The 14,512-nt window shown below is 50.5% G+C and overlaps 1 protein-coding gene across 1 annotated transcript in view; it reads right to left on the bottom strand.

The window, feature by feature from the left end:
• Positions 1 to 14,241, bottom strand: part of LOC142475806 (little elongation complex subunit 2-like) — a gene marked incomplete at its 3' end in the record, with an annotated part of 74,921 nt that extends 60,680 nt beyond the window's left edge. The window contains exon 1 of the mRNA XM_075581540.1: positions 14,091 to 14,241. Within this exon, the coding sequence (XP_075437655.1) occupies positions 14,091 to 14,200 (110 nt within the window). The remainder of the gene's footprint in view (positions 1 to 14,090) is intronic.
• Positions 14,242 to 14,512: the final 271 nt, after the last annotated feature.

The raw sequence follows: 14,512 nt of genomic DNA, 5'->3' as shown, positions 1-14,512 counted from the left end.
AGAGACGTTTGGATATTATACCGAGTGCAGGCAGACACGCGGCTGGTGCAGAAGTATGAAGCTAGTGATTGTAGGAGAGACGTTTGGATATTATACCGAGTGCAGGCAGACACGCGGCTGGTGCAGAAGTATGAAGCTAGTGATTGTAGGAGAGACGTTTGGATATTATACCCAGTGCAGGCAGACACGCGGCTGGGGCAGAAGTATGAAGCTAGTGATTGTAGGACAGACGTTTGGATATTATACCGAGTGCAGGCAGACACGCGGCTGGTGCAGAAGTATGAAGCTAGTGATTGTAGGAGAGACGTTTGGATATTATACCGAGTGCAGGCAGACACGCGGCTGGTGCAGAAGTATGAAGCTAGTGATTGTAGGAGAGACGTTTGGATATTATACCCAGTGCAGGCAGACACGCGGCTGGTGCAGAAGTATTTAGCTAGTGATTGTAGGAGAGACGTTTGGATATTATACCCAGTGCAGGCAGACACGCGGCTGGTGCAGAAGTATGAAGCTAGTGATTGTAGGAGAGACGTTTGGATATTATACCGAGTGCAGGCAGACACGCGGCTGGGGCAGAAGTATGAAGCTAGTGATTGTAGGAGAGACGTTTGGATATTATACCAAGTGCAGGCAGACACGCGGCTGGGGCAGAAGTATGAAGCTAGTGATTGTAGGAGAGACGTTTGGATATTATACCCAGTGCAGGCAGACACGCGGCTGGGGCAGAAGTATGAAGCTAGTGATTGTAGGAGAGACGTTTGGATATTATACCCAGTGCAGGCAGACACGCGGCTGGTGCAGAAGTATGAAGCTAGTGATTGTAGGAGAGACGTTTGGATATTATACCGAGTGCAGGCAGACACGCGACTGGTGCAGAAGTATGAAGCTAGTGATTGTAGGAGACACGTTTGGATATTATACCGAGTGCAGGCAGACACGCGACTGGTGCAGAAGTATGAAGCTAGTGATTGTAGGAGACACGTTTGGATATTATACCGAGTGCAGGCAGACACGCGGCTGGTGCAGAAGTATGAAGCTAGTGATTGTAGGAGAGACGTTTGGATATTATACCGAGTGCAGGCAGACACGCGGCTCGTGCAGAAGTATGAAGCTAGTGATTGTAGGAGAGACGTTTGGATATTATACCCAGTGCAGGCAGACACGCGGCTGGGGCAGAAGTATGAAGCTAGTGATTGTAGGAGAGACGTTTGGATATTATACCCAGTGCAGGCAGACACGCGGCTGGTGCAGAAGTATGAAGCTAGTGATTGTAGGAGAGACGTTTGGATATTATACCCAGTGCAGGCAGACACGCGGCCGGTGCAGAAGTATGAAGCTAGTGATTGTAGGAGAGACGTTTGGATATTATACCGAGTGCAGGCAGACACGCGGCTGGTGCAGAAGTATGAAGCTAGTGATTGTAGGAGAGACGTTTGGATATTATACACAGTGCAGGCAGACACGCGGCCGGTGCAGAAGTATGAAGCTAGTGATTGTAGGAGAGACGTTTGGATATTATACCCAGTGCAGGCAGACACGCGGCTGGTGCAGAAGTATGAAGCTAGTGATTGTAGGAGAGACGTTTGGATATTATACCCAGTGCAGGCAGACACGCGGCTGGTGCAGAAGTATGAAGCTAGTGATTGTAGGAGAGACGTTTGGATATTATACCCAGTGCAGGCAGACACGCGGCTCGTGCAGAAGTATGAAGCTAGTGATTGTAGGAGAGACGTTTGGATATTATACCGAGTGCAGGCAGACACGCGGCTGGTGCAGAAGTATGAAGCTAGTGATTGTAGGAGAGACGTTTGGATATTATACCCAGTGCAGGCAGACACGCGGCTGGTGCAGAAGTATGAAGCTAGTGATTGTAGGAGAGACGTTTGGATATTATACCGAGTGCAGGCAGACACGCGGCTGGTGCAGAAGTATGAAGCTAGTGATTGTAGGAGAGACGTTTGGATATTATACCGAGTGCAGGCAGACACGCGGCTGGTGCAGAAGTATGAAGCTAGCGATTGTAGGAGAGACGTTTGGATATTATACCCAGTGCAGGCAGACACGCGGCTGGTGCAGAAGTATGAAGCTAGTGATTGTAGGAGAGACGTTTGGATATTATACCGAGTGCAGGCAGACACGCGGCTGGTGCAGAAGTATGAAGCTAGTGATTGTAGGAGAGATGTTTGGATATTATACCCAGTGCAGGCAGACACGCGGCCGGTGCAGAAGTATGAAGCTAGTGATTGTAGGAGAGACGTTTGGATATTATACCCAGTGCAGGCAGACACGCGGCTGGTGCAGAAGTATGAAGCTAGTGATTGTAGGAGAGACGTTTGGATATTATACCCAGTGCAGGCAGACACGCGGCCGGTGCAGAAGTATGAAGCTAGTGATTGTAGGAGACGTTTGGATATTATACCGAGTGCAGGCAGACACGCGGCCGGTGCAGAAGTATGAAGCTAGTGATTGTAGGAGAGACGTTTGGATATTATACCCAGTGCAGGCAGACACGCGGCTGGTGCAGAAGTATGAAGCTAGTGATTGTAGGAGAGACGTTTGGATATTATACCCAGTGCAGGCAGACACGCGGCTGGTGCAGAAGTATGAAGCTAGTGATTGTAGGAGAGACGTTTGGATATTATACCCAGTGCAGGCAGACACGCGACTGGTGCAGAAGTATGAAGCTAGTGATTGTAGGAGAGACGTTTGGATATTATACCGAGTGCAGGCAGACACGCGACTGGTGCAGAAGTATGAAGCTAGTGATTGTAGGAGAGACGTTTGGATATTATACCCAGTGCAGGCAGACACGCGGCTGGTGCAGAAGTATGAAGCTAGTGATTGTAGGAGACACGTTTGGATATTATACCCAGTGCAGGCAGACACGCGGCTGGTGCAGAAGTATGAAGCTAGTGATTGTAGGAGAGACGTTTGGATATTATACCGAGTGCAGGCAGACACGCGGCTGGTGCAGAAGTATGAAGCTAGTGATTGTAGGAGAGACGTTTGGATATTATACCCAGTGCAGACAGACACGCGGCTGGTGCAGAAGTATGAAGCTAGTGATTGTAGGAGAGACGTTTGGATATTATACCGAGTGCAGGCAGACACGCGGCTGGTGCAGAAGTATGAAGCTAGTGATTGTAGGAGAGATGTTTGGATATTATACCCAGTGCAGGCAGACACGCGGCCGGTGCAGAAGTATGTAGCTAGTGATTGTAGGAGAGACGTTTGGATATTATACCGAGTGCAGGCAGACACGCGGCTGGTGCAGAAGTATGAAGCTAGTGATTGTAGGAGAGACGTTTGGATATTATACCCAGTGCAGGCAGACACGCGGCTGGTGCAGAAGTATGAAGCTAGTGATTGTAGGAGAGACGTTTGGATATTATACCCAGTGCAGGCAGACACGCGACTGGTGCAGAAGTATGAAGCTAGTGATTGTAGGAGAGACGTTTGGATATTATACCCAGTGCAGGCAGACACGCGGCTGGTGCAGAAGTATGAAGCTAGTGATTGTAGGAGAGACGTTTGGATATTATACCCAGTGCAGGCAGACACGCGGCCGGTGCAGAAGTATGAAGCTAGTGATTGTAGGAGAGACGTTTGGATATTATACCCAGTGCAGGCAGACACGCGACCGGTGCAGAAGTATGAAGCTAGTGATTGTAGGAGAGACGTTTGGATATTATACCGAGTGCAGGCAGACACGCGGCTGGTGCAGAAGTATGAAGCTAGTGATTGTAGGAGAGACGTTTGGATATTATACCGAGTGCAGGCAGACACGCGGCTGGTGCAGAAGTATGAAGCTAGTGATTGTAGGAGAGACGTTTGGATATTATACCCAGTGCAGGCAGACACGCGGCTGGGGCAGAAGTATGAAGCTAGTGATTGTAGGACAGACGTTTGGATATTATACCGAGTGCAGGCAGACACGCGGCTGGTGCAGAAGTATGAAGCTAGTGATTGTAGGAGAGACGTTTGGATATTATACCGAGTGCAGGCAGACACGCGGCTGGTGCAGAAGTATGAAGCTAGTGATTGTAGGAGAGATGTTTGGATATTATACCCAGTGCAGGCAGACACGCGGCCGGTGCAGAAGTATGAAGCTAGTGATTGTAGGAGAGACGTTTGGATATTATACCGAGTGCAGGCAGACACGCGGCTGGTGCAGAAGTATGAAGCTAGTGATTGTAGGAGAGACGTTTGGATATTATACCCAGTGCAGGCAGACACGCGGCTGGTGCAGAAGTATGAAGCTAGTGATTGTAGGAGAGACGTTTGGATATTATACCCAGTGCAGGCAGACACGCGACTGGTGCAGAAGTATGAAGCTAGTGATTGTAGGAGAGACGTTTGGATATTATACCCAGTGCAGGCAGACACGCGGCTGGTGCAGAAGTATGAAGCTAGTGATTGTAGGAGAGACGTTTGGATATTATACCCAGTGCAGGCAGACACGCGGCCGGTGCAGAAGTATGAAGCTAGTGATTGTAGGAGAGACGTTTGGATATTATACCGAGTGCAGGCAGACACGCGGCTGGTGCAGAAGTATGAAGCTAGTGATTGTAGGAGAGACGTTTGGATATTATACCCAGTGCAGGCAGACACGCGGCTGGTGCAGAAGTATTTAGCTAGTGATTGTAGGAGAGATGTTTGGATATTATACCCAGTGCAGGCAGACACGCGGCTGGTGCAGAAGTATGAAGCTAGTGATTGTAGGAGAGACGTTTGGATATTATACCGAGTGCAGGCAGACACGCGGCTGGGGCAGAAGTATGAAGCTAGTGATTGTAGGAGAGACGTTTGGATATTATACCAAGTGCAGGCAGACACGCGGCTGGGGCAGAAGTATGAAGCTAGTGATTGTAGGAGAGACGTTTGGATATTATACCCAGTGCAGGCAGACACGCGGCTGGGGCAGAAGTATGAAGCTAGTGATTGTAGGAGAGACGTTTGGATATTATACCCAGTGCAGGCAGACACGCGGCTGGTGCAGAAGTATGAAGCTAGTGATTGTAGGAGAGACGTTTGGATATTATACCGAGTGCAGGCAGACACGCGACTGGTGCAGAAGTATGAAGCTAGTGATTGTAGGAGACACGTTTGGATATTATACCGAGTGCAGGCAGACACGCGACTGGTGCAGAAGTATGAAGCTAGTGATTGTAGGAGACACGTTTGGATATTATACCGAGTGCAGGCAGACACGCGGCTGGTGCAGAAGTATGAAGCTAGTGATTGTAGGAGAGACGTTTGGATATTATACCGAGTGCAGGCAGACACGCGGCTCGTGCAGAAGTATGAAGCTAGTGATTGTAGGAGAGACGTTTGGATATTATACCCAGTGCAGGCAGACACGCGGCTGGGGCAGAAGTATGAAGCTAGTGATTGTAGGAGAGACGTTTGGATATTATACCCAGTGCAGGCAGACACGCGGCTGGTGCAGAAGTATGAAGCTAGTGATTGTAGGAGAGACGTTTGGATATTATACCCAGTGCAGGCAGACACGCGGCTGGTGCAGAAGTATGAAGCTAGTGATTGTAGGAGAGACGTTTGGATATTATACCGAGTGCAGGCAGACACGCGGCTGGTGCAGAAGTATGAAGCTAGTGATTGTAGGAGAGACGTTTGGATATTATACACAGTGCAGGCAGACACGCGGCCGGTGCAGAAGTATGAAGCTAGTGATTGTAGGAGAGACGTTTGGATATTATACCCAGTGCAGGCAGACACGCGGCTGGTGCAGAAGTATGAAGCTAGTGATTGTAGGAGAGACGTTTGGATATTATACCCAGTGCAGGCAGACACGCGGCTGGTGCAGAAGTATGAAGCTAGTGATTGTAGGAGAGACGTTTGGATATTATACCCAGTGCAGGCAGACACGCGGCTGGTGCAGAAGTATGAAGCTAGTGATTGTAGGAGAGACGTTTGGATATTATACCCAGTGCAGGCAGACACGCGGCTGGTGCAGAAGTATGAAGCTAGTGATTGTAGGAGAGACGTTTGGATATTATACCGAGTGCAGGCAGACACGCGGCTGGTGCAGAAGTATGAAGCTAGTGATTGTAGGAGAGACGTTTGGATATTATACCCAGTGCAGGCAGACACGCGGCTGGTGCAGAAGTATGAAGCTAGTGATTGTAGGAGAGACGTTTGGATATTATACCGAGTGCAGGCAGACACGCGGCTGGTGCAGAAGTATGAAGCTAGTGATTGTAGGAGAGACGTTTGGATATTATACCGAGTGCAGGCAGACACGCGGCTGGTGCAGAAGTATGAAGCTAGCGATTGTAGGAGAGACGTTTGGATATTATACCCAGTGCAGGCAGACACGCGGCTGGTGCAGAAGTATGAAGCTAGTGATTGTAGGAGAGACGTTTGGATATTATACCGAGTGCAGGCAGACACGCGGCTGGTGCAGAAGTATGAAGCTAGTGATTGTAGGAGAGATGTTTGGATATTATACCCAGTGCAGGCAGACACGCGGCCGGTGCAGAAGTATGAAGCTAGTGATTGTAGGAGAGACGTTTGGATATTATACCCAGTGCAGGCAGACACGCGGCTGGTGCAGAAGTATGAAGCTAGTGATTGTAGGAGAGACGTTTGGATATTATACCCAGTGCAGGCAGACACGCGGCCGGTGCAGAAGTATGAAGCTAGTGATTGTAGGAGACGTTTGGATATTATACCGAGTGCAGGCAGACACGCGGCCGGTGCAGAAGTATGAAGCTAGTGATTGTAGGAGAGACGTTTGGATATTATACCCAGTGCAGGCAGACACGCGGCTGGTGCAGAAGTATGAAGCTAGTGATTGTAGGAGAGACGTTTGGATATTATACCCAGTGCAGGCAGACACGCGGCTGGTGCAGAAGTATGAAGCTAGTGATTGTAGGAGAGACGTTTGGATATTATACCCAGTGCAGGCAGACACGCGACTGGTGCAGAAGTATGAAGCTAGTGATTGTAGGAGAGACGTTTGGATATTATACCGAGTGCAGGCAGACACGCGACTGGTGCAGAAGTATGAAGCTAGTGATTGTAGGAGAGACGTTTGGATATTATACCCAGTGCAGGCAGACACGCGGCTGGTGCAGAAGTATGAAGCTAGTGATTGTAGGAGACACGTTTGGATATTATACCCAGTGCAGGCAGACACGCGGCTGGTGCAGAAGTATGAAGCTAGTGATTGTAGGAGAGACGTTTGGATATTATACCGAGTGCAGGCAGACACGCGGCTGGTGCAGAAGTATGAAGCTAGTGATTGTAGGAGAGACGTTTGGATATTATACCCAGTGCAGACAGACACGCGGCTGGTGCAGAAGTATGAAGCTAGTGATTGTAGGAGAGACGTTTGGATATTATACCGAGTGCAGGCAGACACGCGGCTGGTGCAGAAGTATGAAGCTAGTGATTGCAGGAGAGACGTTTGGATATTATACCCAGTGCAGGCAGACACGCGGCTGGTGCAGAAGTATGAAGCTAGTGATTGTAGGAGAGACGTTTGGATATTATACCCAGTGCAGGCAGACACGCGGCCGGGGCAGAAGTATGAAGCTAGTGATTGTAGGAGAGACGTTTGGATATTATACCGAGTGCAGGCAGACACGCGGCTGGTGCAGAAGTATGAAGCTAGTGATTGTAGGAGAGACGTTTGGATATTATACCGAGTGCAGGCAGACACGCGGCTGGTGCAGAAGTATGAAGCTAGTGATTGTAGGAGAGACGTTTGGATATTATACCGAGTGCAGGCAGACACGCGGCTGGGGCAGAAGTATGAAGCTAGTGATTGTAGGAGAGACGTTTGGATATTATACCCAGTGCAGGCAGACACGCGGCTGGGGCAGAAGTATGAAGCTAGTGATTGTAGGAGAGACGTTTGGATATTATACCCAGTGCAGGCAGACACGCGGCCGGTGCAGAAGTATGAAGCTAGTGATTGTAGGAGAGACGTTTGGATATTATACCCAGTGCAGGCAGACACGCGGCTGGTTCAGAAGTATGAAGCTAGTGATTGTAGGAGAGAGACGTTTGGATATTATACCCAGTGCAGGCAGACACGCGGCTGGTGCAGAAGTACGAAGCTAGTGATTGTAGGAGAGACGTTTGGATATTATACCCAGTGCAGGCAGACACGCGGCTGGTGCAGAAGTATGAAGCTAGTGATTGTAGGAGAGACGTTTGGATATTATACCCAGTGCAGGCAGACACGCGGCCGGTGCAGAAGTATGAAGCTAGTGATTGTAGGAGAGACGTTTGGATATTATACCGAGTGCAGGCAGACACGCGGCTGGGGCAGAAGTATGAAGCTAGTGATTGTAGGAGAGACGTTTGGATATTATACCCAGTGCAGGCAGACACGCGGCCGGTGCAGAAGTATGAAGCTAGTGATTGTAGGAGAGACGTTTGGATATTATACCCAGTGCAGGCAGACACGCGGCTGGTGCAGAAGTATGAAGCTAGTGATTGTAGGAGAGAGACGTTTGGATATTATACCCAGTGCAGGCAGACACGCGGCTGGTGCAGAAGTACGAAGCTAGTGATTGTAGGAGAGACGTTTGGATATTATACCCAGTGCAGGCAGACACGCGGCTGGTGCAGAAGTATGAAGCTAGTGATTGTAGGAGAGACGTTTGGATATTATACCCAGTGCAGGCAGACACGCGGCTGGTGCAGAAGTACGAAGCTAGTGATTGTAGGAGAGACGTTTGGATATTATACCCAGTGCAGGCAGACACGCGGCTGGTGCAGAAGTATGAAGCTAGTGATTGTAGGAGAGACGTTTGGATATTATACCCAGTGCAGGCAGACACGCGGCTGGGGCAGAAGTATGAAGCTAGTGATTGTAGGAGAGACGTTTGGATATTATACCCAGTGCAGGCAGACACGCGGCCGGTGCAGAAGTATGAAGCTAGTGATTGTAGGAGAGACGTTTGGATATTATACCCAGTGCAGGCAGACACGCGGCTGGGGCAGAAGTATGAAGCTAGTGATTGTAGGAGAGACGTTTGGATATTATACCCAGTGCAGGCAGACACGCGGCCGGTGCAGAAGTATGAAGCTAGTGATTGTAGGAGAGACGTTTGGATATTATACCCAGTGCAGGCAGACACGCGGCTGGTGCAGAAGTATGAAGCTAGTGATTGTAGGAGAGAGACGTTTGGATATTATACCCAGTGCAGGCAGACACGCGGCTGGTGCAGTAGTATGAAGCTAGTGATTGTAGGTGAGACGTTTGGATATTATACCCAGTGCAGGCAGACACGCGGCTGGTGCAGAAGTATGAAGCTAGTGATTGTAGGAGAGACGTTTGGATATTATACCCAGTGCAGGCAGACACGCGGCCGGGGCAGAAGTATGAAGCTAGTGATTGTAGGAGAGACGTTTGGATATTATACCCAGTGCAGGCAGACACGCGGCTGGTGCAGAAGTATGAAGCTAGTGATTGTAGGAGAGACGTTTGGATATTATACCCAGTGCAGGCAGACACGCGGCTGGGGCAGAAGTATGAAGCTAGTGATTGTAGGAGACGTTTGGATATTATACCCAGTGCAGGCAGACACGCGGCCGGTGCAGAAGTATGAAGCTAGTGATTGTAGGAGAGACGTTTGGATATTATACCCAGTGCAGGCAGACACGCGGCCGGTGCAGAAGTATGAAGCTAGTGATTGTAGGAGAGACGTTTGGATATGATACCGAGTGCAGGCAGACACGCGGCTGGTGCAGAAGTATGAAGCTAGTGATTGTAGGTGAGACGTTTGGATCCGCGCTGGGACCTTAGTGCAGACAATACCGTATTATTCACCAAACGTCTCTGCCCTATAATAGATTGGTTTGTACGTTTGCATACGCCGCGTGTGCCGCGCTTTCTGTTCCTGTGACCATCAGTTTTCCTCAGAGCACCGCACAGTGTGTAAATGCTCAGGTGTGCTGGCATTACGGCAATATACACACTACCCCCTGTATACATTGTATACAGCGTAATGTGCGCGCGCTGTACATTGTAACACACACACAATACATTGCACAGCACACAGACACGCACACACTACCCACAGAATACATTGTACACGGTGTAATGTGCGCGCGCTGTACGTTGTAACACACACACACTATCCACTGTATACATTGCACAGCACACAGACACGCACACTACCCACTGTATACATTGTACAGTGCGCGCACATTACCCCATATACATTGTAACACACACACACACTACCCACTGTATATATTGTACTGCTCGCGCACATTACCTTGTATATATTGTCACACACACACAACCTACTGTATACATCGTACAGTGCGCGCACATTACCCCATATACATTGTAACACATACACACTACCCACTGTATACATTGCACAGCACACATACACATACACTACCTACTGTATACATTGCACAGCGCGCGCGCGCGCGCACACACACACACACACACACACACACACACACACACACACTACCCACTGTCTACATTGTACTGCTCGCGCACATTAACTTGTATATATTGTAACACACACACACACACAACCTACTGTATACATTGCACAGCACACACACACATTACCCACTGTATACATTGCACAGCACACTCACACTACCCACTGTATAAAGCGCACGCACACACACACACCACTGTGTACATTGTACATTGTACAGCACACACACACACACTACCCACTGTATACATTGTAACTCACGCACACTACCCACTGTATACATTGCACAGCACACACACACACACACTACCCACTGTGTACATTGTACAGCACACGCACATTACCCCATATACATTGTAACACACGCACACTTCCCACTGTATACATGGTAACGCACACACTACCCACTGTATACATGGTAACGCACACACACTACCCACTGTATACATGGTAACGCACACACTACCCACTGTATACATGGTAACGCACACACTACCCACTGTATACATGGTAACGCACACACTACCCACTGTATACATGGTAACGCACACACCACCCACTGTATACATGGTAACGCACACACCACCCACTGTATACATGGTAACGCACACACCACCCACTGTATACATGGTAACGCACACACCACCCACTGTATACATGGTAACGCACACACCACCCACTGTATACATGGTAACGCACACACCACCTACTGTATACATGGTAACGCACACACTACCCACTCTATACATGGTAACGCACACACTACCCACTCTATACATGGTAACGCACACACTACCCACTGTATACATGGTAACGCACACACACTACCCACTGTATACATGGTAACGCACACACACTACCCACTGTATACATGGTAACGCGCACACACTACCCACTGTATACATGGTAACGCGCACACACTACCCACTGTATACATGGTAACGCGCACACACTACCCACTGTATACATGGTAACGCGCACACACTACCCACTGTATACATGGTAACGCACACACACTACCCACTGTATACATGGTAACGCGCACACACTACCCACTGTATACATGGTAACGCTCACACACTACCCACTGTATACATGGTAAAGCGCACACACTACCAACTGTATACATGGTAACGCGCACACACTACCCACTGTATACATGGTAACGAACACACTACCCACTGTATATATGGTAACGCACACACTACCCACTGTATACAATGTAACACACACACACACACACACTGTATACAATGTAACACACTATACAATGTAACACACTATACAATGTAACACACACACACTGCATACAATGTAACACACGCACACACACTACCCACTGTATACATTGCACAGCACACACTACCCACTGTATACATTGCACAGCGCACACACACACACTACCCACTGTGTACATTGTACAGCACACGCACATTACCCCATATACATTGTAACACACGCACACTTCCCACTGTATACATGGTAACGCACACACACTACCCACTGTATACATGGTAACGCACGCACACTACCCACTGTATACATGGTAACGCACGCACACTACCCACTGTATACATGGTAACGCACACACACTAACCACTGTATACATGGTAACGCACGCACACACACTACCCACTATATACATGGTAACGCACACACACTACCCACTATATACATGGTAACGCACACACTACCCACTGTATACAATGTAACACACACACACACTGTATACAATGTAACACACTGTATACAATGTAACACACACTGTATACAATGTAACACACACACACACACACACACACACACCCACACAGTACACAATGTAACACACACTGTACACAATGTAACACACACTGTACACAATGTAACACACACACTGTACATAATGTAACACACAAACACACACACACACTGTATACAATGTAACACACACTGTACACAATGTAACACACACACACACTGTATACAATGTAACACACACACACACACACACACACACACACAGTATACAATGTACCATCCACTGTATACAATGTAACACCCACAACCCTCTGTATACAATGTAACACTCACAACCCACTGTATACAATGTAACACCCACAACCCACTGTATACAATGTAACACCCACAACCCACTGTATACAATGTAACACACACACACTACCCACTATATACAATGTAACACACATACACAACCCACTACCTGGCTACTGTATACATCTCTCTCTCACTCTCCCTCTCCCTCCATCCCCCCCCCCCTCTCCAGCCAGCACACTCTCCCCCCCCCCCCCCCCGTCACCAGCACACCCTCTCTCCCCGTCACCAGCACGCCCTCTCTCTCTCCCCCTGTCACCAGCACACCCTCTCTCTCTCCCCCCTGTCACCAGCACACCCTCTCTCATCCCCCCTGTCACCAGCACACCCTCTCTCTCATCCCCCCCTGTCACCAGCACACCCTCTCTCTCATCCCCCCCTGTCACCAGCACACCCTCTCTCTCATCCCCCCGTCACCAGCACACCCTCTCTATCCCCCCCGTCACCAGCACACCCTCTCCCCCTGTCACCAGCACACCCTCTCCCCCTGTCACCAGCACACCCTCTCTCTCCCCCCGTCACCAGCACACCCTCTCTCTCCCCCCGTTACCAGCACACCCACCCTCTCCCCCTGTCACCAGCACACCCTCTCTCTCTCCCCCTGTCACTAGCACCCTCTCTCTCCCCCCCGTTACCAGCACACCCACCCTCTCCCCCTGTCACCAGCACACCCTCTCTCTCTCCCCCCTGTCACCAGCACACCCTCTCTCTCCCCCCGTCACCAGCACACCCTCTCTCTCCCCCCGTTACCAGCACACCCACCCTCTCCCCCTGTCACCAGCACACCCTCTCTCTCTCCCCCTGTCACTAGCACCCTCTCTCTCCCCCCCGTTACCAGCACACCCACCCTCTCCCCCTGTCACCAGCACACCCTCTCTCTCTCCCCCCTGTCACCAGCACACCCTCTCTCTCTCCCCCGTCACCAGCACACCCTCTCTCTCTCTCCCTCCTGCCCCCAGCACACCCTCTCTCTCTCCCCCTGTCACGAGCACACCCTCTCTCTCTCCCCCTGTCACCAGCACACCCTATCTCTCTCCCCCTGTCACCAGCACATCCTCTATCTCCCCCTGTCACCAGTACACCCTCTCTCTCTCCCCCCTGTCACCAGCACACCCTCTCTATCTCCCCCTGTCACCAGCACATCCTCTATCTCCCCCCTGTCACCAGTACGCCCTGTCTCTCTCCCCCCTGTCACCAGCACACCCTCCCTCTCCCCCCTGTCACCAGCACACCCTCTCTATCTCCCCCTGTCACCAGCACACTCTCTCCCCCCTATCACCAGCACACCCTCTCTCTCTCCCCCCTGTCACAGCACACCCTCTCTCTCTCCCCCGTCACCAGCACATCCGCTCTCTCTCCCCCCTGTCACCAGCACACCCTCTCTCTCTCCCCCTTGTCACCAGCACACCCTCTCTCTCTCCCCCCTGTCACCAGCACACCCTCTCTCTCTCCCCCCTGTCACCAGCACACCCTCTCTCTCTCCCCCCTGTCACCAGCACACCCTCTCTCTCTCCTCTCGCCAGCACAGCTCTCCTCCCCCCTCCTCTCTCTCACCAGCACAGCTTTCCTCCCCCCTCCATCCTCGCTTCCGCCGGTTTCCCGCGCGCGCTCCTGGGACTGGGCGGGGCCATGTCACGCGCGCTCCTGGGACTGGGCGGGGCCATTTCACGCGATCGGACGGGCTCGTGCCAGGGCACAGCGCCACGCCCCTTTCCCCTCACCCGGGAGCCGGCCTTCGCTGCTATAGCAACCAGACCCAGGCGGAAAGGCAATGGCCGACCAATCAGCAGGCAGGAGGCGGAGTGCCTGTCATTGGCTCCTGCATGTCTCGTGATTCCCTGCCTCAGAGTGTAATGTAAGTTAACCCTTTCCCTGGCATCAGGGAGCGGTGCAGAGCAAGTCTCACTCCCCTCAGAGAACATTATATCTATCTATCTGTGTATCCTCCCCTCAGAGAACATTCTATATATCTCTAT

This window comes from Ascaphus truei, unplaced genomic scaffold, assembly GCF_040206685.1.
Source record: "Ascaphus truei isolate aAscTru1 unplaced genomic scaffold, aAscTru1.hap1 HAP1_SCAFFOLD_1396, whole genome shotgun sequence".
In the NCBI taxonomy this organism is placed as follows: domain Eukaryota; kingdom Metazoa; phylum Chordata; class Amphibia; order Anura; family Ascaphidae; genus Ascaphus; species Ascaphus truei.
The sequence above is the reverse complement of the archived record's forward strand: the minus strand, read 5'-3'. Positions and strand labels throughout refer to the sequence as shown.